This window comes from Mobula birostris, chromosome 21 (assembly GCF_030028105.1).
Source record: "Mobula birostris isolate sMobBir1 chromosome 21, sMobBir1.hap1, whole genome shotgun sequence".
NCBI classification, from domain to species: Eukaryota; Metazoa; Chordata; class Chondrichthyes; order Myliobatiformes; family Myliobatidae; genus Mobula; species Mobula birostris.
Window position 1 is genome coordinate 21,260,415 of NC_092390.1, and position 22,756 is coordinate 21,283,170.

Genomic DNA, 22,756 nt, shown 5'->3' on the forward strand with positions numbered 1-22,756 from the left:
AGGTTGGAGGCTACCCAGACGGAATATAAGGTGCTGTTCCTCCAACCTGAGTGTGGCTTCATCTTTACAGTAGAGGAGGCCGTGGATAGACATGTCAGAATGGGAATGGGATGTGAAATTAAAATGTGTGGCCACTGGGAGATCCTGCTTTCTCTGGCAGACAGAGCGTAGGTGTTCAGCAAAGCGGTCTCCCAGTCTGCGTCGGGTCTCGCCAATATATAAAAGGCCACATCGGGAGCACCGGACGCAGTATATCACCCTAGTCGACTCACAGGTGAAGTGTTGCCTCACCTGGAAGGACTGTTTGGGGCCCTGAGTGGTGGTAAGGGAGGAAGTGTAAGGGCATGTGTATCACTTGTTCCGCTTACACGGATAAGTGCCAGGAGGGAGATCAGTGGGGAGGGATGGGGGGGACGAATGGACAAGGGAGTTGTGTAGGGAGCGATCCCTGCAGAATGCAGAGAGAGGGGGGGAGGGAAAGATGTGCTTAGTGGTGGGATCCCGTTGGAGGTGGCGGAAGTTACGGAGAATAATATGTTGGACCCGGAGGCTGGTGGGGTGGTAGGTGAGGACCAGGGGAACCCTATTTCTAGTGGGGTGGCGGGAGGATGGAGTGAGAGCAGATGTACGTGAAATGGGGGAGATGCGTTAAAGAGCAGAGTTGATAGTGGAGGAAGGGAAGCCCCTTTCTTTAAAAAAGGAAGACATCTCCCTCGTCCTAGAATGAAAAGCCTCATCCTGAGAGCAGATGCGGCAGAGACGGAGGAATTGTGAGAAGGGGATGGCGTTTCTGCAAGAGACAGGGTGAGAAGAGGAATAGTCCAGATAGCTGTGAGAGTCAGTAGGCTTATAGTAGACATCAGTGGATAAGCTGTCTCCAGAGACAGAGACAGAAAGATCTAGAAAGGGGAGAGAGGTGTCGGAAATGGACCAGGTAAACTTGAGGGCAGGGTGAAAGTTGGAGGCAAAGTTAATAAAGTCAACGAGTTCTGCATGCGTGCAGAAAGCAGCGCCAATGCAGTCGTCGATGTAGCGAAGGAAAAGTGGGGGACAGATACCAGAATAGGCACGGAACATAGAGGTTTTTAGGATGCTTTCAGAGTGGCATGTGACTGTGCAAAGAATGAAGGGGTATAGATATTATATTGGCAGAAAGAATTGGTTTAGCCATTTAATTAGTTTGGCACAATATCCTTGGCCAAAGGGCCTGTTCCTGTGCCGTTCTCTCCTAGGGTCTCTGATGCAACATTTTGGTTATAAGAAGGTACTGGATAGGCTGGGTTTGTTTTCCTTGGGGGACCTGAAAGGAGCATAGATAGATACATTTCTCCACTATGCCCATAACCAGGTGGCATAAGTTTATGGTACGGGGCAAGAGGATCAGAGAGAGCATGTGGAAGAATTGTTTCAGCTAGAGCCAGATACTCTTCCAAGAATATTTTGTTTTAAATAAAACATTTGAATTGCAAGGCCAAATGATAGTAAACAGGATCAATATAGATGGATTGATTGATAGTTGGCAGGAATGCAGTGTGTTGAGTGTCCTGCTGTACGTCTCCATTAGAACATAGAACAGTACAGCACAATACAGGCCTTTCGGCCCACAATGTTGTGCTGACCCTTAAACCCTACCTCCCATATAACCCCCCACTTTAAATTCCTCCATATACCTGTCTAATAGTCTCTTAAATTTCACTAGTGTATCTGCCTCCACCACTGACTCAGGCAGTGCATTCCACACACCAACCACTCTCTGAATGAAAAACCTTCCTCTAATATCCCCCTTGAACTTCCCACCCCTTACCTTAAAGCCATGTCCTCTTGTATTGAGCTGTGGTGCCCTGGGGAAGAGGCGCTGGCTGTCCACTCTATCTATTCCTCTTAATAGCTTGTATACCTCTATCATGTCTCCTCTCATCCTCTTTCTCTCCAAAGAGTGAAGCCCTAGCTCCCTTAATCTCTGATCATAATCCACACTCTCTAAACCAGGCAGCATCCTGGTAAATCTCCTCTGTACCCTTTCCAGTGCTTCCACATCCTTCTTATAGTGAGGCGACCAGAACCGGACACAGTACTCCAAGTGTGGTCTAACCAGTTTTATAGAGCTGCATCATTACCCCGTGACTCTTAAATTCTATCCCTCAACTTATGAAACCTAACACCCCATAAGCTTTCTTAACTACCCTATCTACCTGTGAGGCAACTTTCAGGGATCTATGGACATGTAACCCCAGATCCCTCTGCTCCTCCACACTACCAAGTATCCTGCCATTTACTTTGTACTCTGCCTTGGAGTTTGTCCTTCCAAAGTGTACCACCTCACACTTCTCCGGGTTGAACTCCATCTGCCACTTCTCAGCCCACTTCTGCAACCTATCAATGTCTCTCTGCAATCTTCGACAATCCTCTACACTATCCACAACACCACCAACCTTTATGTCGTCTGCAAACTTGCCAACCCACCCTTCTACCCCCACATCCAGGTTGTTAATAAAAATCACGAAAAGTAGAGGTCCCAGAACTGATTCTTGTGGGACACCACGAGTCACAATCCTCCAATCTGAATGTACTCCCTCCACTACTGATCTGCAAATGAGCATGTCCTTGTATCGGAAGTGCAATTCAATCATGTTCAGGGCCAGAATTGGGTCACATTGCTCCTGGAGTTCATCAATAGAGTTTGTCAGATGAGTTTGATGGGGCTATCCTTTGTTATGCTGCATTCACATTCAAGGCTGGATAGAGTGTGATGGAAGTGTTAGGGTGCCAACGATGCAGGGATTATGACAGGTCTCAATGAATCAATCTTGTATACACCTTTACTGTGGCTGCACTCCAGCTGATCACAGAAAGCCAGATTGATCAGAGAGGTGTTCAGACTATCATGTACACAAACAAGGACACCCCAAAACTGAGGCTTCACTATCATCAGAGGAGATGCATATATAACACTGAATCTTGGTAAATCGTCCATTATCTCAAGCTGAGATGATAGGACTCTAGTAATAGGTGCCAACATGTCCCAAAAGTGTCCCTACTCACCTATCATTCTCATGGAGCTGTGTGATACTTCAGCTGAGCCATTTTATTTATGAGAAGGTACCTGGGGGCAGGAAGTATTTGTGGCAATAGATCTAGTTGAAAGATTATGTTAGCTTCCTGTGAGAAACAAATAACTACAGATGCTGGAAATAAGAAATGGAACAAAACACTGGAAATACTTTACAGGTGGCACAGTGTCTGTGGGGACAGGAAAAGAGTGACCATTTCAAGTCTATGGCAGAGAGCTTCCTCTAAATCAAAATAGGTATCAGGGAAATGAGAGCAGAATCTGAATAATCTATCTCCCTCCTGGCACTTATCCTTGCAAGTGGACATCTGTCCCTCCCGACTAATCTCCTTCCCCGCACTTATCCTTGCAAGCGGAACAAGTGCTACACCTGACCCTACACCTCCTCCCTCACTACCATTCTGAGCCCTAAACAGTCCTTCCAGGTGAGGCAACACTTCACCTGTGAGTCTGTTGGGGTCAGATAGTGTGTTTGGTGCTCCCAGTTTGGCTTCCTGTATATCGGTGAGACTCGACGTAGATTGGGAGACTGCTTTGCTGAGCACCTATGCTCCGTCTGCCAGAACAAGTGGGATCTCTCAGTGGCCACCCGTTAATTCCACTTCCCATTCCAATATGTCCATTTATGGCCTCCTCCACAGTCATGATTAGGACACATTTAAGTTGAAGGGACAACACCATTTGGGTAGCCTCCAACCTGATGGCATGAACATCGATTTCTCAAGCTTCCGGTACTGCCCTCCTCCCCACTCCCCTTCACTATTTCCCATCCCCCTTTCCCTCTCTCACCTTATCTCCTTGCCCGCCTATCACCTTTCTCTGGTGCTCCTCTCTTTTTTTTTCTTCCATGGCCTTCTGTCTTTCACGAATCAACCTCCCAGCTCTTTATTTCATCCCTCCCCCTTCAGGTTTCACCGATCACCTTGTGGTTCTCTTTCCCCTCCCCCCACCACCTTTTCAATCTACTCCTCAACTTTTTTATCCAGTCCTGCCAAAGGGTTTCGGCCCAAAACGTCAACTGCACTCTTTTTCTAGGTGCTACCTGGCCTGCTGAGCTCCTGTTTTGATTTCCAGCATCTGCAGATTTTCTCTTGTTTCTGAACAGCACCCTGCATTGTTTTCCAACGAGTGGTGTAAAGATTTAATAAAAATGTAACATCTGCATGGTAACGTTAAATTAACAAACAAACGTGTTGCAGGTATTTTGGAAACACAAGAGACTGCAGATCCTGAAATCTGCAGGCTCACACATTCTGCTGGAAGTGTTCAAATCACAAACTAGAGAAAATCTGCAGATGCTGGAAATCCGAGCAACACACACAGTCGATGCTTTTTCTCCACAGATGCTGCCTGGCCTGCTGAGTTTCTCCAGCATTTTATGTGTGCTGCTGGTATTTCTCTTGCCACAGATGCTGCTGGTCCAGCTGATTTCTTCCAGCATACATGCTTTGATTTCAGATTCCAGCATATGTAATTTCATCTGTTTTCCTGCCACGAAGTGATTGTGAGTTTGAGGCTTGCAGCATGTACTCTAGGTGGCAGAATGTATCCAAATATATTGATTGTGCTGATGCTGTTCATCTGCTGAAGTGGAACTGCATTTATTTTGATCTATACTTTTCAGAACTATTGTTTGGCTATTTCCAGGAATTATGTGATCCTGATTAGGAATCCCAAGCAAGAGAAAATCTGCAGATGCTGGAAATCTGAGCAACACACACAAAATGCTGGAGGAACTCAGCAGGCCAGGCAGCATCTATGGAAAAGATTTTGATGTTTTGGGCCGAAACCCTTTGCAGGACTCGCTGAACAGCTCCTGCTGAAGGGTTTCGGCCTGAAACGGCGACTGTACATTTTTCCATAGGTGCTGCCTGATCTGCTGAGTTCCTCCAGCATTTTGTGTGTGTTGCTAGGAATTCCAAGGTTAGTTACAAATTACATTGTGAGGGAAGAAGAGCTGCTTGTAAGTTTCTGCTTTTGGTCATGAACCAAAGCAAGCGAGTGGCTTTCTTTATCATTGAGCACATTAATAACCTGATCCCACCCTATACTGTATAAGCACTATTTTCCTGCATCCTTAACCCCTTCCCTGTCAAGTTTAATTGCCATTCAACCATACATGAATACCCACGAATACAGCCAAACGAAACAGCATTATTCTGGGGCTAAGATGCAAACCACAATACCAACAGTCATAAACAACACAAAGCACATATAGCACATATAAGATAACAGTAAAATACAGCCATACAAAAAAATATAGTCCAAGTCCCTGAGTCCATGAAAGTTGCAGCAGTCTACATCTTGTCACCCACCAGGCGAACATTGGAGGGCAGCACTGACTCCAGCATGGACACTAAGCCACATTGCTCCGACATCTACTCCAATGCCTCTCTCATGGGTGGCTGGAAACAGGCAACACTGCAGCTTGAGGCTGAGAACTCACTATGACCAGGCCATGCAGTTTCCCTGCCATTGGCCTTTCCAATAAACCAATGGACTGGACTTGTAGCATTCCACATTACCAATGTCCAACAGCAGGGGGCCCCCAACCATTTTTGCACCACAGACCTGTTTAATATTGACAATATTCTTGCAGACCAGACCGGTGGGGGGGTGTTCAAGTAGGGTTAAACTCACCTTGACATGTCTTTTACAGTTAGGGTTACCAACTTTCTCACTCCCAAATAAGGGACAAAAGTAGCAGTCAAATCCTGGGACACTTGTGTTTACCCCAGGAAAGACAACTATGACCATGAAGCCTTGCACGGGCACCTGTGTGCGCATGCGTGACGTGCACATGCGCGTACGTGCTGATTTTTTTTCCACAAATCAGTTTTGGCTTAATCTTCCTTACTATACTGTACATACATTATTTCTACTTTATACAGGCTGTGTATTTATCATATCATTCTTACTTTTACAATATGTTAGTGTTACTTTAGGTTTTATGTGTTATTTGGTAGGTTATTTTTTGGGTCTGGGAACGCTCAAAAAATTTTTCCCATATAAATTAATGGTAATTGCTTCTTCGCTTTACACCATTTCAGCACAAAAGGTTTTGTAGGAACGCTCTACCTTAGCGGGGGAAATACGGGACAAGGGCGGTCCCGTATGGGACAAACAAATTTAGCCCAATACACGCGATGTCCCGGCAAATACGGGACAGTTGGCAGTTCAACAGTGTGTGACAGGGAATGAGGAAAGGTGCAGCTGACTCATATTGTTTCTTTGCGGCCCAGTAACACATGCTTTGCGGCCCTGTGGTTGGGGACTGCTGTCCAACAGGGTCTTGCGATTGCAAGAAAAGCATCTAAGACAATCACTCACTGTTAGACTGCACACCACCTTTGTGCACTGAGTCCGAAGCCTCTCTGACGCAGGCAGCAACATGCTCCACACCAAGTCCAGCTGCTTCAGTTTCTCTGCCAACGAGCAACACATTCATAGGGTTGACCTGCAGAACTTTTAAGTTCCTAATGCCCAGCAGGGTATTGCAATTGTAAAAAATATGTTTATAAAAGACCTTTGGTAGAAGCCCCTGCGTCCGAACGTGCCAAGATATCACCAGAAGTCCCTATGATCACTGTTTTTATCCTCCACTGTAGCACTTCCCACATTACCAATCATGCCCAATCTCCTTTTTCATGCCCAATCTCCTTCCTGAGGTTATCAGGAAGAGACAGAGACTAGGGGGAGCTCTCTCCACTTCCCCTACTGCTACTTGTGTCCTCATAGACCAAAGTTCACCAAAACCTATAAAGCTTTTGAAGCTTGAGAACAGTACTATCCTATTAGGTTGGCCAGGAACATAACACCAGAAATACCAAATGACTTCTGTACATTTCAGTAAATGGGAAATGCTCTTCGCTTCTAACTGATATAAAAGTGGGGAGAGATCAGCTTAAATTAAATTTCTGGCCTCATTGTCCAGGCTCAGACCTGTAACATGGTCAGATGGTTTAGGAAATGGTGGACATGCAGTGGCCATAAAATTCAGCCAGTATCTTTAAAGTGAACATTATCACATAAAGTAGTCAGAGTGTGAAAGGATTCTTTTTGTAGCAAAGACAGAAGAATTAGGAGAACGTCAATCCAGGCACAAAAACTGAACAACATGATATTGCACTGAAACCATCAGCATTCTTCTCCCTCTTTCTCCTTAGTCCCACCCACAATTTTCTGTTTCTCTCTCCAGTGATGCTGCCTGGCCTGTTGAGTATTTCCAGCACTTTCTGTTGATCTTCTTGATATTTTCTGAGATTATGAGGAGAGTTAATGCTGGTAAGCTTTCTCTTTGATCAGACTCAGGAGATACATCTATCAGTATGAGACAACACACACAAAATGCTGGAGGAACTCATCAAATCAGGCAGCATCTATGGGGGGGGGGCAATAAACAGTCGATGCTTCGGACCGAGACTCTTCATTAGGATATCAAGTGTTTGCTGCTCAAGATTTCCAGCAGCTGCAGAACCTCTTGTGTTTTTCAGCGTAAGCCAAGCAAGGAAGCTTTTCTCACAGAGTAATCATAATGTAGAATGGATGGGCTGGTGTTAGTATACTTGCAATTGGTGTCAGGGAATGAATCATGCCTTTGGAAACAGGGTGAACAGTTGAAGGCTTGGTCTCCTACAACATTATACTTTGATAGTTACCCAGTCTTTATTTACCAGACATCCTCGAAGAGTCAGTGAGAAATGTCCCAGTCATAACTGCTGTTGCATCCTGATGCACTGGTAGAGATGGACTCCTTCATTCGAGTGTTGCACGTTCCAGCTTCAGTTCTAGATGTTCAAACAAAATGTTAAAATGAACCCTCTGATTCTGATCCATCTGCATGACCTGGTGATTTAAGTTAGATTCACCTTGTCCTTGGAACCCCTGTGGTGACCAGTGGCTAACCAAACCTGACACAAAGACCATTCCTGGAAACACCCCACCTGAACTTTCTTTCAGGGACAACTTCTTTCTCTCTGCCTCAGATTTCTTGAGTTGACCATGAACCCATGAACACCATCTCACTTTTTACTCTGTATTTGCGCTACTTACTGTTTATATATTTCCTATTGTAATTGATAGCAACTTTTTATGTATTGCATTGTATTGCTGCCACAAAACAATAAAGTTCATGACATATGTCAATGATAATATATCTGATTCCGATTCTTCTCCTCTGATATATCAAAATATACAATGACACAGTCCCTGACACAACCACGCCTCACCACCTCCAAGATTCGCTCCTAGGAATATACTATTTTTGATGCACCATTCTAATAACACACTCCAACTAAGATTATCTCTGCCAGATATGCCAACCAGCTCTCTCACCTGGCACACAGCAATCCAACAAACAATATCTCTGAAGCACATTGTCCTGATGGAGAGATTTACCTGCAGATGAAAATGTTGATGATGAGCACAGAAAGCAGCAACATGCCCCGATGAAAGATGAGGTGTTCCTCAAACCTACATTGGGCTTCATTGTAACAGAGCAGGAGACAAACTCAGACAAAGTGTGAGTGTGATGGAGAATTAAAGCAAGAACCCATCCACAAGCTGGTGACACCATCAGTGTCTGGTTTCCCCAAAACATGGGAGACCATATTCTGAACGTCAAAGGGAGTGAATTGTGTTCTGGCCTCCAGAGGTGCAGTTCACTTTTTATGAACATCACTTCCTGTACATAAACTGTTTTTTATATGATTTCCTGCGTGGGTTAATTTTGTTTCGATTGAAGCACAAGGTGGAAAAACATTCTTCTTCATCCTCTCTTTATTTGGCTTTGAAACAGAAATATCCGTGAGCCTTAAGTTTTTGTTATTATTAGTAAACACTTAGTAGATATATTTCAATGGAAGTATTATGTTTATCATTTATCATTATTATGTTATTGTTTTGCCACAAGTTTATTTACTCTTGATTACATGGCATAGTTTTGGAGTGCTATGTACAGTACGTTTATTACCTTGGTAAACACCGATCATGAGAATAATCATTAGTATATTCAGGCACACGATGGTCCTGTATTGAACTTAATGTGTATAGTGGTTATTTGGAAACATCAGGACCAATCCATTTTGGCCCAGTTAAGCAGCTGCCCCAATAGCCGAAGTTTCACGGAAGTAGTTAAAATGGTATAAAAAGGCAAACTACAGTTTAACTGATTAACAAATAATGTATTTAAATGAAAAACAGAATGAATTCGAACACTGTCAGTACTACTAAAGTACTATAAAACTGTGAACGAATTCCTATTTGCTATCGACGGAGGAATTAATCCATTGTACGCTGCCTTGTTCTTTTGATTGACTGTAAGTGAATAAAATCAGCTCAGCTACCTAATGTAGATAATGGACTGTTTTCATACAATCCTTCTGATGATTGCATCTTCCAAATCTTATTTTTCATTGTAACTTTCAAGATGATTGCCAATATCAAATTTTTCATAGGTCCTAACTTGTTGATGTAGTGAAATGGTTTCATTTTCACTCCTGGTTGTTTCTGGAACTTACAAGCGTGAATGCTTATAAGGGCAGTAAGCAAAACAGTTCTGAAATGTCACACTGCTTATTTCTCACCAACTATCACTGCTTTTTGAACACAAACACATGTAAATGATGCTATTTAAAAACTGTCCGCTCTAAGTATGGTGTAGTGTCTAATGGCCGTGACTGACGCTAGTTAGAAACCGTTGTGCAACAGTCTGCTGCCCAAGTTAAGCAGCAAAGTGTCCCAAATAAATGAAGGGAATCCTAGTTATTTTCTTGATTAGTTTCTGCTCTTTAAGAGTTAGTTCAAACAAGTGGCTGCTCCGATTAACAGGTGGACCAATTATCTGGAATCCTCTGCATTTTACTTAATTTTCTGTAGTTTTGTAAGAAAGATCTCATTAAAAACCTTGAAGAAAGCTTCTGTCTCGGGTGATTTTCGAGAAGATGCTTAACTTGCTGCATAGCTTTGTACATACGCACTGTGAGGGCAGTAAGCTGGAAAGATAACGTGTCCTCAAAGGCATTATACATGGGCTGGAAACCCGTCTGAACCCTGTAGATGACAATGTCAGTTTCCGACCTGAGCAACATCGATCGCCAAAACCTGGAAGTGAGGTCAGAATGTGGTGCATCTATTGCATCTTCGCGATGCTTGAATGTATCCATGTAGCTGCAGCACGAGCCCACACCTGAGCTGAAGTGGCAAGAAAGAGAGCAGTGTATGCAAAATGCAAAGCTGATATGCAAATGGAGGAAGCTCGTATAGACACAAAGAAAGCACGTATAGACGTGGAGAGAGCATGTGTAGAGGCTACATTAAGTGTGTTCAAGGAAGAGTGTAAAGCTGACGCTGCCTTAGTCACACTTTGCTGTCACAACAGCCGATGCATCTTACTAAAGAATATGTCCAAATGCACTTTGGCTATGAAAAAGAAAGTGCTCCAGCTCTACAAGGAGAAGCTGTCCATACCACACAGCCAACATGACCCTCACACAGTCCAGGTATTAACAGACAAAATCTCCAGCAGCAAAGATCCACAGCTCCCCTCGGAATTCCATTACAACAAAAACCTCAGTCAAGAGTTGCGACTGATGCCAATCTCATCTACACAAACATGGACAGATTGAACTTCCATCCATCCAAACACACACATTTGGCAACCTCGTCTCTGCAATGCTCTCACTCAGGAGCCATGGGTACACTAGGTTTGGCTTGGTATCTGGCTCGTCAAGACCTGGTGATAGCAGGACTATAAGTGTTTGATAACTAGTCTGCCAGTTTTCTGTCCTGGAGGTCAAGCTTTTAAAATGCCATGGATGGACCAAGTCTCAAACCTAGTGAAGAGGTCGACCTTCTCTGTAAGTGGCTTGATGGGGAGTCACTGCAACATGCAAGCAGGTTCGGGACAGTCCACATTAATAATCCAGCTAAGGGTTTATATATGTCGTGGCGAGGCTGGACAAATGCTGTGGCTCTCCAGAGGCAACTGAGGAATCTCTCTTCAGCAGACTCGAAAATTTTCCAAAGCTCCCACACAAAGAACCATGGAAACTACTGGTGTTTACAGATTTGTTGCTGGAACTGCAAGCCGCAAAAAATGAGCGTTACCTACCAGGACTGAGTTACTGGAACACAGCAAGAGGAATAAACTCTACAGTGGAGAGACTACTGAACAATATCCAAGAAGAGTGGATAACTGAAGGGTTCAACTATAAAATAAAGCATCATGCCCCCCACCCCCATCCACCATTTTAATTCTTCATGAAATTTGTCTGCCACCACGCAGAAGTGCAAAATGACCCTAGTTTTATGCTCTCACCTTCTGGTAAGATGTCATTCAAAGAGAGGTCTCCAGCAAAAGCTTAGGAAACCAAAACACCTATCATGGTAAACAATTCTGAAGTAGAAATTCTATTATGAACCCCAACAGACAATGCCCTGTCCATGAGAATCTTCACCCCTTATGGAAATGCGGGAGATTCAGAGAAAAAATGCTTGCAGACCAAAGACACTTTCTAAAAGAACACTCAATATGTTGTGCGTCAGCACCTCACCACACAAAAGACTACAACAGAGTGCAACAGTGACCAGCACAACTCAACATGAGGGACCAGCACCTTGGGCCACTACTGGTTTCAGCACACCGGCAGCAGAGCACAACTGGGAGCCAGCAGAGCATCCATCAGATGTAGCAACTTCGTCCTGCACAAAGTCATGTGGGAGATGTCCAAGGCAAATCCTGTTCTAAAATATGTCTAGCTAACATCTACCCGAAAGGACACGCTGAGCAATATTCAAAGTTCTGTTTCCCCACACACTCTAAAGACCTGCTTTGGAACATCAGAAGTTGCTGGAAGAAGAGCCAGTGGATTTGCCATGGAGTCAATAGGAAGGGAGATCTGCTTACCCTTGCCAACGCTCATTGATTGCGACCATATTCCCACCAACAGAGAATAAAATCCCAACTCCTGAATCTGCACGTCATCATTCACATATTAAGGCCATGGCTGACAAGATCCCCCCACTCGACTCTGCTGCTGAGATTTTCCTGTTGCTTGGCAGAGATGCCATCCACACACATGAGGTATGTGAACAGCATAATGGTCAGCACAACGCACCTAATGGCTAATGGCTGGACCTGGGCTGGGTCACAGTGGGTGAAATCTGCTTCGGTGGTGCTCATCAGCCCACTGTCAGCACGTTTAAGACTAACGTCCTGGAAGGCAGGTGTTCAAGTCATTTCAGACCCTGTGAGAGTAGAATCCGTAGGAAAGAGAAGATTCTATATAAGCAGATCAAGCACCCTGACAGCTAGATTTAGATAAGGTGATCTTCTGTTACTTGGAAGATGATTGGAAGTGTGGTTTGCCAGCTGCACAGAACAGAACAGGAAGGACTTGCAGCGGGTGGTGAGGGTAGCAGAGCTGGTTATTGGCACAACATTATCCTCCCTCAGAGACATTTATACTGGCAGACTTCAAAAGAAGGCTACTTGTATTTCAAAGGAACCCACTCATCCTGGACATCACCTGTTTTCCCCTCTACCTTCTGGGAAGAGATACAGAGCATTAAGGATGAAAACAAAGAGACTCCTTAACAGCTTCTACCCAGAAGCAGTGAAATGTATAACACCCCCTTCCCTTCTCCTGCCCCCCTCCTAAGACGGCGGTAGCTAAATGCATCACACTTCCAGGAATGGCAGGTGGGCAATAGTCCTACCCCCCCCATCCATATATTGTTAATTTTGGACTGCACTCCTGAGGTTTTAGAGTTTATTTTATGTATATATTCTTCGTCGTGCTGCAAAATGTTGAGCTGCTAAACTGTGTTTCGTTGCTCCACAACAATGACAATAAAGATATTCTATTCTATTATAAGCTGCCACCTTCCATCGAAGATATGGTCTTCTTTCGAACTGTGAACAAACAGCTTAGAAAGACAAGTTAAAAATTGTGCAGTTCCCCTTGCTCTTTGCTCGCCAAAACTCCTACCAAATAACAGAGAGCAAGCCCACAGTCCACTCATGTTCCTCAGAAGCAAACCAGAATTGAAAGATCATTATGTGGAGTTTATGGAGAGACTCTCAGGAATAATCATGCTGAGTTAGCACTTCTACCAGATCACAACAAAGAAAACTGGTATTTGCACATATTTGGGGTTTACCACCCCCGAAACCTGCACAAATATGATTGTCTTTAATTCAAGTGCGCAGTTCAAAGGCACGTCACTGAACAATGTAGGATCCAGACCTCAGCAACAGTCTGCTCAAGGCCCTCATGTGCTTCAGATATGAGTCCATTGTAGTGATGGCAGACATCAAACAACAGTTCCACAGCTTCCCAGTGTAAGAAGATCATCGAGACTACCTCAGATTTTCATAGTTTCATGACCACCAATTGGACAACGAGATTCTGGGGTACCACATGAGAGTTCATGTATTTGGTAACTGTCCCTCACTAGCTGTGCCAATCCATGACCTTAAGAGGACAAATATTGAGGGAGAGAAGGAATTCGGGACTGAAGCATGGAGATACATAGAAAGACATTTCTATGCTGATAGTAGTCTTAAATCATTTTCTAGTGCAGAAGAAACCGTCAGCATGCTGAAAGGAGTGCAAGACATGTTAGTGCAGTCTAATCTCAGATTAAATAAAATCGCACCCAACAGTGCTGAGAATCATGAATATCTAGCCAAAGATCTACAGAGTATTGATCTTGGACAGGATCTCTCTCCTATGCAGCACAGTCTGAGGCTTGGATGGTATCTCATTACCGACGCCCTTACTTTCCTGGTCACAGATACTGAAAGACCCCTTATGCATCTTGGTGTGCTATCGATTATCAACAGCCTATTGACTGTCTTGGATTTGTTGATCCAGTCAGTATCTTTACTGACAGCAAGATATTGCTTCTGTTACATTTAATAAAACAAGGAGATTCTATGTTTATGTATATAACAGGATTCAAGGTATCAGGTGATCAGTTCAGAAGAGTCAAGGGAATGGTGTTCCTGATGACCTCAACCTGGCTGATCATGCCACAGGAAGATCCAAGCTGGCCAGCTCACCCTCTCCTGGCCCAACATTTCTTGCTGACCCCCATTAGGAAAATCAAAGAGGCTAGCATTTTCAAAGTGAAAATGGTTAAAGATGGTGTAGTAAGATGGTTTTCAAGACTAGTCTCTGAGACTGTCCTCTTTGTGCCAAAGACTTAATGGCTTTTGGCTTTTGGTTTCAGTAGTAAAGTTTGACATCCTATGGATGCCAGGTGGGGAATGCTCTGGCCTCTAGAGGCGCACAGTTTGTTTTGCATGGTCATTTCTTCCTTTACAGGCACCGTGATGTGCAAGTGAAAAGATCTTTGAAAGTGGCAGGTAGATAACATGCCTAAAAAGGCATAGCGGATACCGGCCTTCATTGGTCAAGGCACTGATGCAAGAGCAGGGAGGTTATATTCCAATATTCTAAAACTCTAACTTCTGTCAGAGTTTTGTCTGCTCTTGGAAAGAAATGACAGTGCTGGAGAAGATGCAGGAAAAATATAACAGGCCTGTAGCAACCTTTCATTGCTACACTTGGAAGTTCCCACCTGCTTCAAAAGAGCAACAATCATACCAATGCCCAAGAGCAGGGTGAGCTGCCTTAACAACTATCTTCCAGTAGCACTCACATCTACAGTGATGAAGTGCTTTGAGAGGTTGGTTATGGCTGGAATCTATTCCTGCATTAGCAGGGACCTGGACCCACGGGAATTTGCTTATTGTCACAATAGGTCTACAGCCATGCGATCTCATTGGCTCTTCACGTGGCCTTGGGTCACCTGGACAATACTAATACTACTGCCAGGCTGCTGTTTATTGACAACAGCTCAGCGGTTAACACAATCATTCCTACAGTTTGATCAAAAAGCTCCAAAACCTGGGTCTCTGTACCTCTCTCTGCAACTAGATCCTCGACTTCCTCACCATAAGACCTCTGTCTGTGTGGATTGGAAATAACATCACCACCTTGCTGATAATCAGCACTAGCGTACTTCAAGGCTGCCAGCTGAGCCTACTGCTCTACTCTCTCTACACCCACGACTGTATGATAGGCACAGCTCAAATGCCATCTATAAATTTGATGATGAGACAACCATTGTTGGCAGAATTTCAGATAGTGATGAGGAGGTGTACAGGAGTGGGATAGATCAGCTGGTTGAGTGGCGTGGCAGCAACAATTTCACACTCAACGACAGTAAGAATTGATTGTGGACTTCAGAAAGGGTAAGACGATGGCACACACACCTGTCCTCATCGAGGGATCATAAGTGGAAAGAGTGAGCAAACATTGCAGTGTCAACGTCTCTGAGGATCTATCCTGGGCCCAACATATTGACGCAGTTACAAGGAAGGCACAACAGCAACTATTTTTCATGAGGAATTTGAGGAGATTTGATATGTCGCCAATGACACTCAAAAATTTCTACAAATACTGTGGAGAACATTCTAATTGGCCACATCACAGTCTGGTATGGGGGGGGGGTGGGGAGTCACTGCACTGTCTACAAGCATACATGACCCCAAAACGGAGTCTTTGAGACAGTCCTGCCAAAACACTCATTCTGACACATACCTACCCATTCGGCTGTTCTGACATACACATGGACAAGCATACCAGCCTAATATATCTGGTCCAAAACACACCAATTTTCCATACACCTGACCAACACACTATTCTTGTGATTACTTCCGGGGCGCCTAGAGGCAACTCCAGTAGCAGCAGAACTCCCAATGGATACGATTAACTATTCTCGTTTCAGCCTGACACAGCTAAAAAGCACGACTGCTTCCAAGGTCAGTACAGTCCACAGAGATGCCTTAATGTGTTTAAACGAACTATCGCTGCTTAAAACTGAAGGAAACAACTCTGACTGTGGATGGAAGCACCCATGGAAGAAGCGTGGCTGCAGACAGGGGTTACAAGTGCGTTTAAGGAAATGGGGTTTTAAACTCCCAATACTGACCACCTTGCTGGCAATCATGCAGTTTCTGGTGAATAAGATCGAGAGCTAGGGTGCTGAAGCAGAGGGGCGTTAGGACCACGTGTGTCCTTTGTTTCACAGAATTTTGGTTAACCCCTTCCATACTAGATGCAGCGATTCAGATCGACGGGTTTACTATACACCATCAGTATAGATCGATAGAGTCTCTCACAAGCAGAGGTGGAGGAGTATGCCTCATGATCAACTCTTCTTGGTGCACAAATATATCAGTGCTGTCCCAATTCTGCTCATCAGACCTAGAATATCTAGCAGTTAAGTGCCATCTTGTTTACCTAACACGGGAGTTCTCTGGGGTCATTTTGGTAGCAGTATACATTCCACCTCAGGCCAATGTCAAGCAGGCTTTAGAGGATCTGAACAATGGGATCAACATACACGAAACAGCATGCCCTAATGCCTTCACCATCGTTTTGGGAGATTTTAACAAGGCCAGTCTGAAAAAAATCACTAAGCAATTACCATCAACAGATCACTTCCAATACCAGAGGAAACAACACACTGGACCATTGCTACACCACCATCAAAAATGCCTACCGTGCTAGTCCACGCCCTTACTTCAGGAAGTCTGATCACCTGGCTGCACTTCTACTCCCTGAGTATAGTCAGAGACTGAAGACTGCAGCACCAGCAGTGAGGACCAAGAAGGTATGAACAAGGGAAGCACAGGAGCGCCTACAGGACTGCTTTGAATTGGTGGACTGGACTGTATTCAGGGATTCATCTTCGAACCTGGATGAGGATGCTGCAGTTGTTACTGACTTCATTAAAACCTGTGTGGATGAGTGTGTGCCCACAAAGACTTACTGTACATTCCCAAACCAAAAGCTGTGTATGAACCAGGAGGTATGTCGTCTGCTGAAGGCTAGATCTGTGGCATTCAAGTCTGTTGACCCAGGCCTGTACCAGAAAACCAGGTATGATTTGTGGAGGGCTATTTCAAGGGCAAGGAGACAATTTCGTATGAGGTTGGAGATGACATTGATGCATGACAACTCTGGCAGGGTCTGCAAGACATTACTTCCTACAAAGCGAAACCCAATAACATGAATGGCAGTGATGCTTCACTACCAGATGAATTCAACACCTTCTATGCCTGCTTTGAAAGGGAGAACACAACTACATCTGTGAAGATCCTTGCTTCACCTGATAACCCCATGATCTCTGTCTCAGGGGCTGATGCTAGACTGTCTTTAAAGAGAGTGAACCCTCGCAAGGCGCAAGGTCCCAATGGGGTACCTGGTAAGGCTCTGAAAACCTGTGCCAACCAACTGGCGGGAGTATTCAAGGTCATTTTCAACCTCTCACTGCTACAGGCAGAAGTTCCTACTTGCTTCAAAAAGGTAACAATTATACCAGTGCCTAAGAAGAATGATGTGAGCTGTCTTCATGACTATTGCCCGGTAGAACTCACATCTATAGTAATGAAATGTTTTGAGAGGTTGGTCATGACCAGACTGAACTCCTGCCTCAGCAAGGATCTGGACCACAGTCTGTGCGGATTGGTGATAACATCTCCTCCTCGCTGACAATCAACGCTGGTGCACCTCGGTGAGGGGGGGGGGTGTGGTTAGCCCACTGCTCTACAGATATCCCACCCTGCAAAAACTCATTTCAGGGAGGTAGCACCGTCAATTTGCGGGAGACTTCCAGGAGAGGTGGGATGTTTGCAATAGAGTAGCTCCTTAGCAGCCAGCCAGCTGGTTTAAATAACGTTAGCTATGCTAATGAACGAATGACACCTGTTAAACTCACCTCAACATGTCTTTTACATTTTAACCCACCATGGGCAATAGAAAAGTCACTGTTGCAAACAGCGCAGTGAGCAACACTGTCATTATTTTTGACCCCTATTAGGCAGGGGTACACCTTAGGGTAGTCTGGGGTGACGTACGTTTTATATTTTCTTTTTTTGGAACACTCTCCCACAGTGCGCTCTCGCTCGCTCCCTCTCTCGTGGTCGCTCTCGCTTGCTTTCTCTCTCTCTCTCTCTCTCTCTCTCTCTCACTTGCTCGTGCTCTCTCTCCCTCTCTCTCTCGCTTGCTTGCTCTCGTGCTCTCTCAAAAAAATTGATTTCCGTGATATTGTACATAATTTGCGGGCATCAGGGAGCCACTATTAATATGTGGAAGACTCCCGGAACTTCCGGGAGAGGTGGGATGTCTGGCTCTACCCTCTATATACCCATGACTGTGTGGCTAGGCATAGCTCAAATACCATCCATAAATTTGCTGATGATACAACCATTGTTGGTAGAGTCTCAGATGGTGACATGAGGGCGGCACAAGAGTGAGATATGCCAGCTAGTGGAGTGGTGCCACAGCAACAACCTGGCACTCAACGTCAGTAAGATGAAAGAGATGATTGTGGATTTCAGGAAGGGTAAGATGAAGAACACATACCAATCCTCATAAAGGGATCAGAAGTGGAGAGAGTGAGCAGTTTCAAGTTCCTGAGTGTCAAGATCTCTGAGGATCTAACCTGGTCCCAACATATTGATGCAGTTATAAATAAGGCAAGACAGTGGCTATACTTCATTAGGAGATTGAAGAGATTTGGTACATCAACAAATACACTCGAAAACTTCTATAGATGTACCATGGAGAGCATTCTGACAGGCTGCATCACTGTGATGATATGGGGGTGGGGGGGCTACTGCACAGGACCAAAATAAGCTGAAGAGGGTTGTAAATCTAGTCAGCTCCATCTTGGGTACTAGTCTACAAAGTACCCAGGACATCTTCAAGGAGCGGTGTCTCAGAAAGGCAGCGTCGATTATTAAGGACCTCCAGCACCCAGGCATGCCCTTTTCTCACTGTTGCCATCAGGTAGGAGATACAGAAGCCCGAAGGCACACACTCAGTGATTCAGGAACAGCTTCTTTCCCTCTGCCATCCGATTCCTAAATGGGCATTGAACCCTTGGACACCATCTCACTTCTTAAAAATATATAGTATTCCTGTTTTTTGCACAATTTTTAATCTAGTCAATATACGTATACTGTATAAAGTATACTGAATAAGATTTATTTATTTATTTATTATTATTATTTTCCTTCTATATTATGTATTGCATTGAATTGCTGCTGCTAAGTTAACAAATTTTATATCACATGCCAGTGATAATAAACCTGATTCTGATTCTGGTATCACTCCCTAACATTTGTTTCACTGGCATTAATCTCTCAACACTCAACACTCAATATACATCTACAGACTTTATATCATCCTCAGTACACGTTTGGCTTCCCTCAAACGCACCCTGCAGCTGTGCCTTCTGCACATCTCCCTGACACAAATCGCTCATGTCATACACCCATGGTGCACAGAGCTCTCAACTGTATCTTCTCTATTCACTTATTTTCCGATCTCACCTTGTATCCTCCGAAATATAAAGAGGAAATGTTTCCTCTTATCCTCAGCATCCACCCAGGATCATCTTCTCTTCTTTCTGTCACATTTGTGTGACGCCAACAGCAGACACATCTTCCTCTTTCAGCATTCTGAAGAGACCTGAGAGTCCACACTCACTCTTCCATCTCTGCCAAATGGCCCTTGCAGACAGCACCTCCTACAAGGTGCAACAATTTGCTCATTCCTCCATACAATGATCAAAACGCTCTTTCCAGGTAGAGCAACAACCCACTTTCACTTCTTCCATTCAGAGCTCACAATATGGTCTCCCCTACGTCGAAGCAACCAAATGTAGATTGCGTGATTGTATTGCAGAACGTTCTAGTTAGTCCAAAGCATGACAGTCAGTTTCCAGTCACTTGTCACTTTAATTCTTATCCCACTTCCACACCAGCCTCTCTGTCAGCGGCCTCTTACATTACTACAGCAATGCCTGAGGTATGCTTGAGGGACAGCACCACATGTTCCAGCTTGGTACACTGCATTCCCTGGGACTCAATACAGTGATTTCAGATACTGTAACCGGTTTGTTTTACCTCTTGCCATTTGATGCTGCTGCATATTTCAGCTTTGTTTTTCTCTCTTTTACGCTCATCTGTCTCTAATTTCTGGAAGTTAAAGTAATTGTTACTTTGACAGCAGTGATCTGCACCTTGTTTTATATATGTATTCTCTCCGTTCTGTTCCACTCTCCCCTTTCTGCAATGGTTTCTCATTTATCCTATTCCGATGAGAGGTAATTGACGTGAAACACGAATCTGTTCCTTTCTCTGTGAATGGTGCCTGACCTGTTTTCTGATTTATTTTCCAACACACAATGTCTGACGTGTATCCCCAGCACACATCTGCCAACACATTCACGGTGGTAAGCATACTACAATATCCTCTCCAACACATGGTCGATTATACAAATGTCCACACATGCACCAATGTACATTTGCTAATACCTACTGGTGTTAAATGTCCTTTACACAAAACACGCTCACCTCCACCTTGATATACACTCTCAACCTCTGACCTGCCCCTTGAACACAACCTTCACTTGCTTTTAGAGTCATAGAGCAATACAGCACAGAAATAGGCCCTTCAGCCCATCGAGTTCATGCCAAAGTGCAATTCTGCCTAGTGCAATCTGCTCCTGGAGTATAGCCTTCCGTACCCTTCTCATCCATGTACTTATCCAAACTTCTCTTAAACATTATAGCGTCAATAGCTTTTTCTATCATGCCTGACCAACACAAAATCCCTTACACAACCACCCACCTCCCTGAAGCACAATGCGTTGCAACATCCTCACCAAAATACATCTTCCCAATTCCCAAAACCAATTCAAATCCCTAATTCCCACACATCCCTCAATCAACAATATAACTGTTATCCTCCTACCCAACAACAAACTTTGAAAGGTATTTATGTAAAATAAAGAACAAGGCACACGTTTTTTTTTACCTGCAGAGCTGTCCATAGGATCTTTTTATGAAGCTGGACACTTCTTGGGCATTGCTCTGTTCTATTAAACCGGAATTCCTAACCAGAACCTTGACCTTCCCACCAGATTGTGCTTTTACCTGAGGAGCAAAGAATAAAATGTCAATGCTTTATTTAAGTTTGCTAACAATACCACTGCCGTTTGTCGAATCAAACATGCTGACAATTCAGCGTATAGGAGGGAGATGGAAAATCTGGCTGAGTGGTGCCACAACAACAATCCATAACTCAATGTCAGCAAGACCAAGGAGCTGATAATTGACTTCAAGAGGAGGAAACCAGATTTCCACGAGCCGATCCTCATAGTGGGATCAGAGGTGGAGTGTCAGCTACTTTAAATTCCTTGGTGCTATCATTTCAGAGGACCTGTCCGGGGCCCAGCGTGTAAGTGCAATTACGAAGAAAGCACAGCAGTGCCTCTACTTCTTGAGAAGTTTGTGAAGACTCGGCATGACCTCTAAAACCTTGCCAAACTTCTACACATGTGTGGCGGAGAGTATATTGACTGGATGCAGAACTGCCTGGTATGGAAACACCAATGCCTTTGAACGGAAAATACTACAAAAAGTAGTGAATATGGCCCAGTCCATCACGGGTAAAAGCCCTCTCCAGCACTGAGCACATCTACATGGAGCACTGTCACAGGAAAATCAGCATCCATCATTAAGGACACTAGCCAGCAAAGGCCCAGGGGCATCAAACACTCCTTGCTTGTTAACCCTTTCAATCCCAGGATCATTCTCATTAACTTTCTGTGGACCTTCTCCAATGCCAACACATCCTTTCTTAAATAAGGGGCCCAAAACTCACCATATTCCAAGTGCGGCCTGACTAATTCCTTATAAAGCCGAAGCTACAAATTACTTTAAAAAAAAACAGCAGTTGAAAACAGACAAGAGAAAAAAAAATCAAATTGGAACAAATAGGTACAACCACATTTGAGAAGAGTGCAGGAATAAAAGCTGTCTTACTACAAAGACATAGGGCTCTGTGCAACCACACCTGAAGTACTGTATACAGTTCAGCTTTGTCACCTACCAAAAGATTTATCTGCTACAGAGAGTATACAATAAAGGTTCAACAGATAGGTTCTTGGGATGGTGGTTAGTTGTATGAGGTGAAGTCGGACAGTCTTGCCCTGTGTTCGGGCAGTGTCCAGGGCTTCTTTCACCGAAACTAACAAAGTTGTTACAAGGTTTGAAAGGGTGAATGTGGAGCAGAGATTCCCCATAGCTCTGGAGGTTAGAGTAAGAACTATGTCAGACAGTACTGGATATTTGCAATTTTCTGCACTTCAGGCTATTTAAAACAGAGCCCAATGGATTTCTGAATATTAAGGACATTAAAGGATCTAGGAATTGTGCAGGAAAATGGAGCTGAGGTAGATGTACATTCCCATATTCTTACCTCTTGGAATCCTTTGTGAGATGAGTTCAAGTTCCTTGTACCATCAAGGCTATGTTTCACCTCAGTCTCTATAGATCTTCCCACCTCCTTGCACATAGGCTTCCTGACCCATCCTCTTCCACCTGGCTCCATATCACCACCTTCAACAGATACACAGTTATGTGTATGGCTGTTACAGATCCTAACAGTCATGTAGTGGTCACACCAAGCACCAAAACATTCAAAAAAATTAGAATGGCCAGCATTCCTGCTGAGACAGTGAGAGTACATGGACATTTAAAGATAAATGAGCTTGACTGGATAAGGGAAATGGTGGCAGAAGTCAGGAAATACAGTTAAG

General features: G+C 44.2%; 1 protein-coding gene across 4 annotated transcripts in view; it reads right to left on the reverse strand.

The window, feature by feature from the left end:
- LOC140185668 (uncharacterized) overlaps positions 1-22,756 on the reverse strand; it is a 100,235-nt gene that overhangs the window by 24,898 nt on the left and 52,581 nt on the right. For 2 of the 4 annotated variants that reach the window (XM_072239142.1, XM_072239144.1), the window contains exons 5-7: positions 22,417-22,556; positions 20,971-21,089; positions 7,729-7,857 (exon numbers count right to left, since the gene is read on the reverse strand). In XM_072239142.1, coding sequence (XP_072095243.1) covers positions 7,761-7,857; positions 20,971-21,089; positions 22,417-22,556 — 356 coding nt within the window. In that variant the 3' untranslated portion in view covers positions 7,729-7,760. Of the gene's footprint in view, positions 1-7,728; positions 7,858-20,970; positions 21,090-22,416; positions 22,557-22,756 lie in introns of those variants that run through there. The other 2 variants (XM_072239143.1, XM_072239145.1) reach the window with 2 other exon arrangements.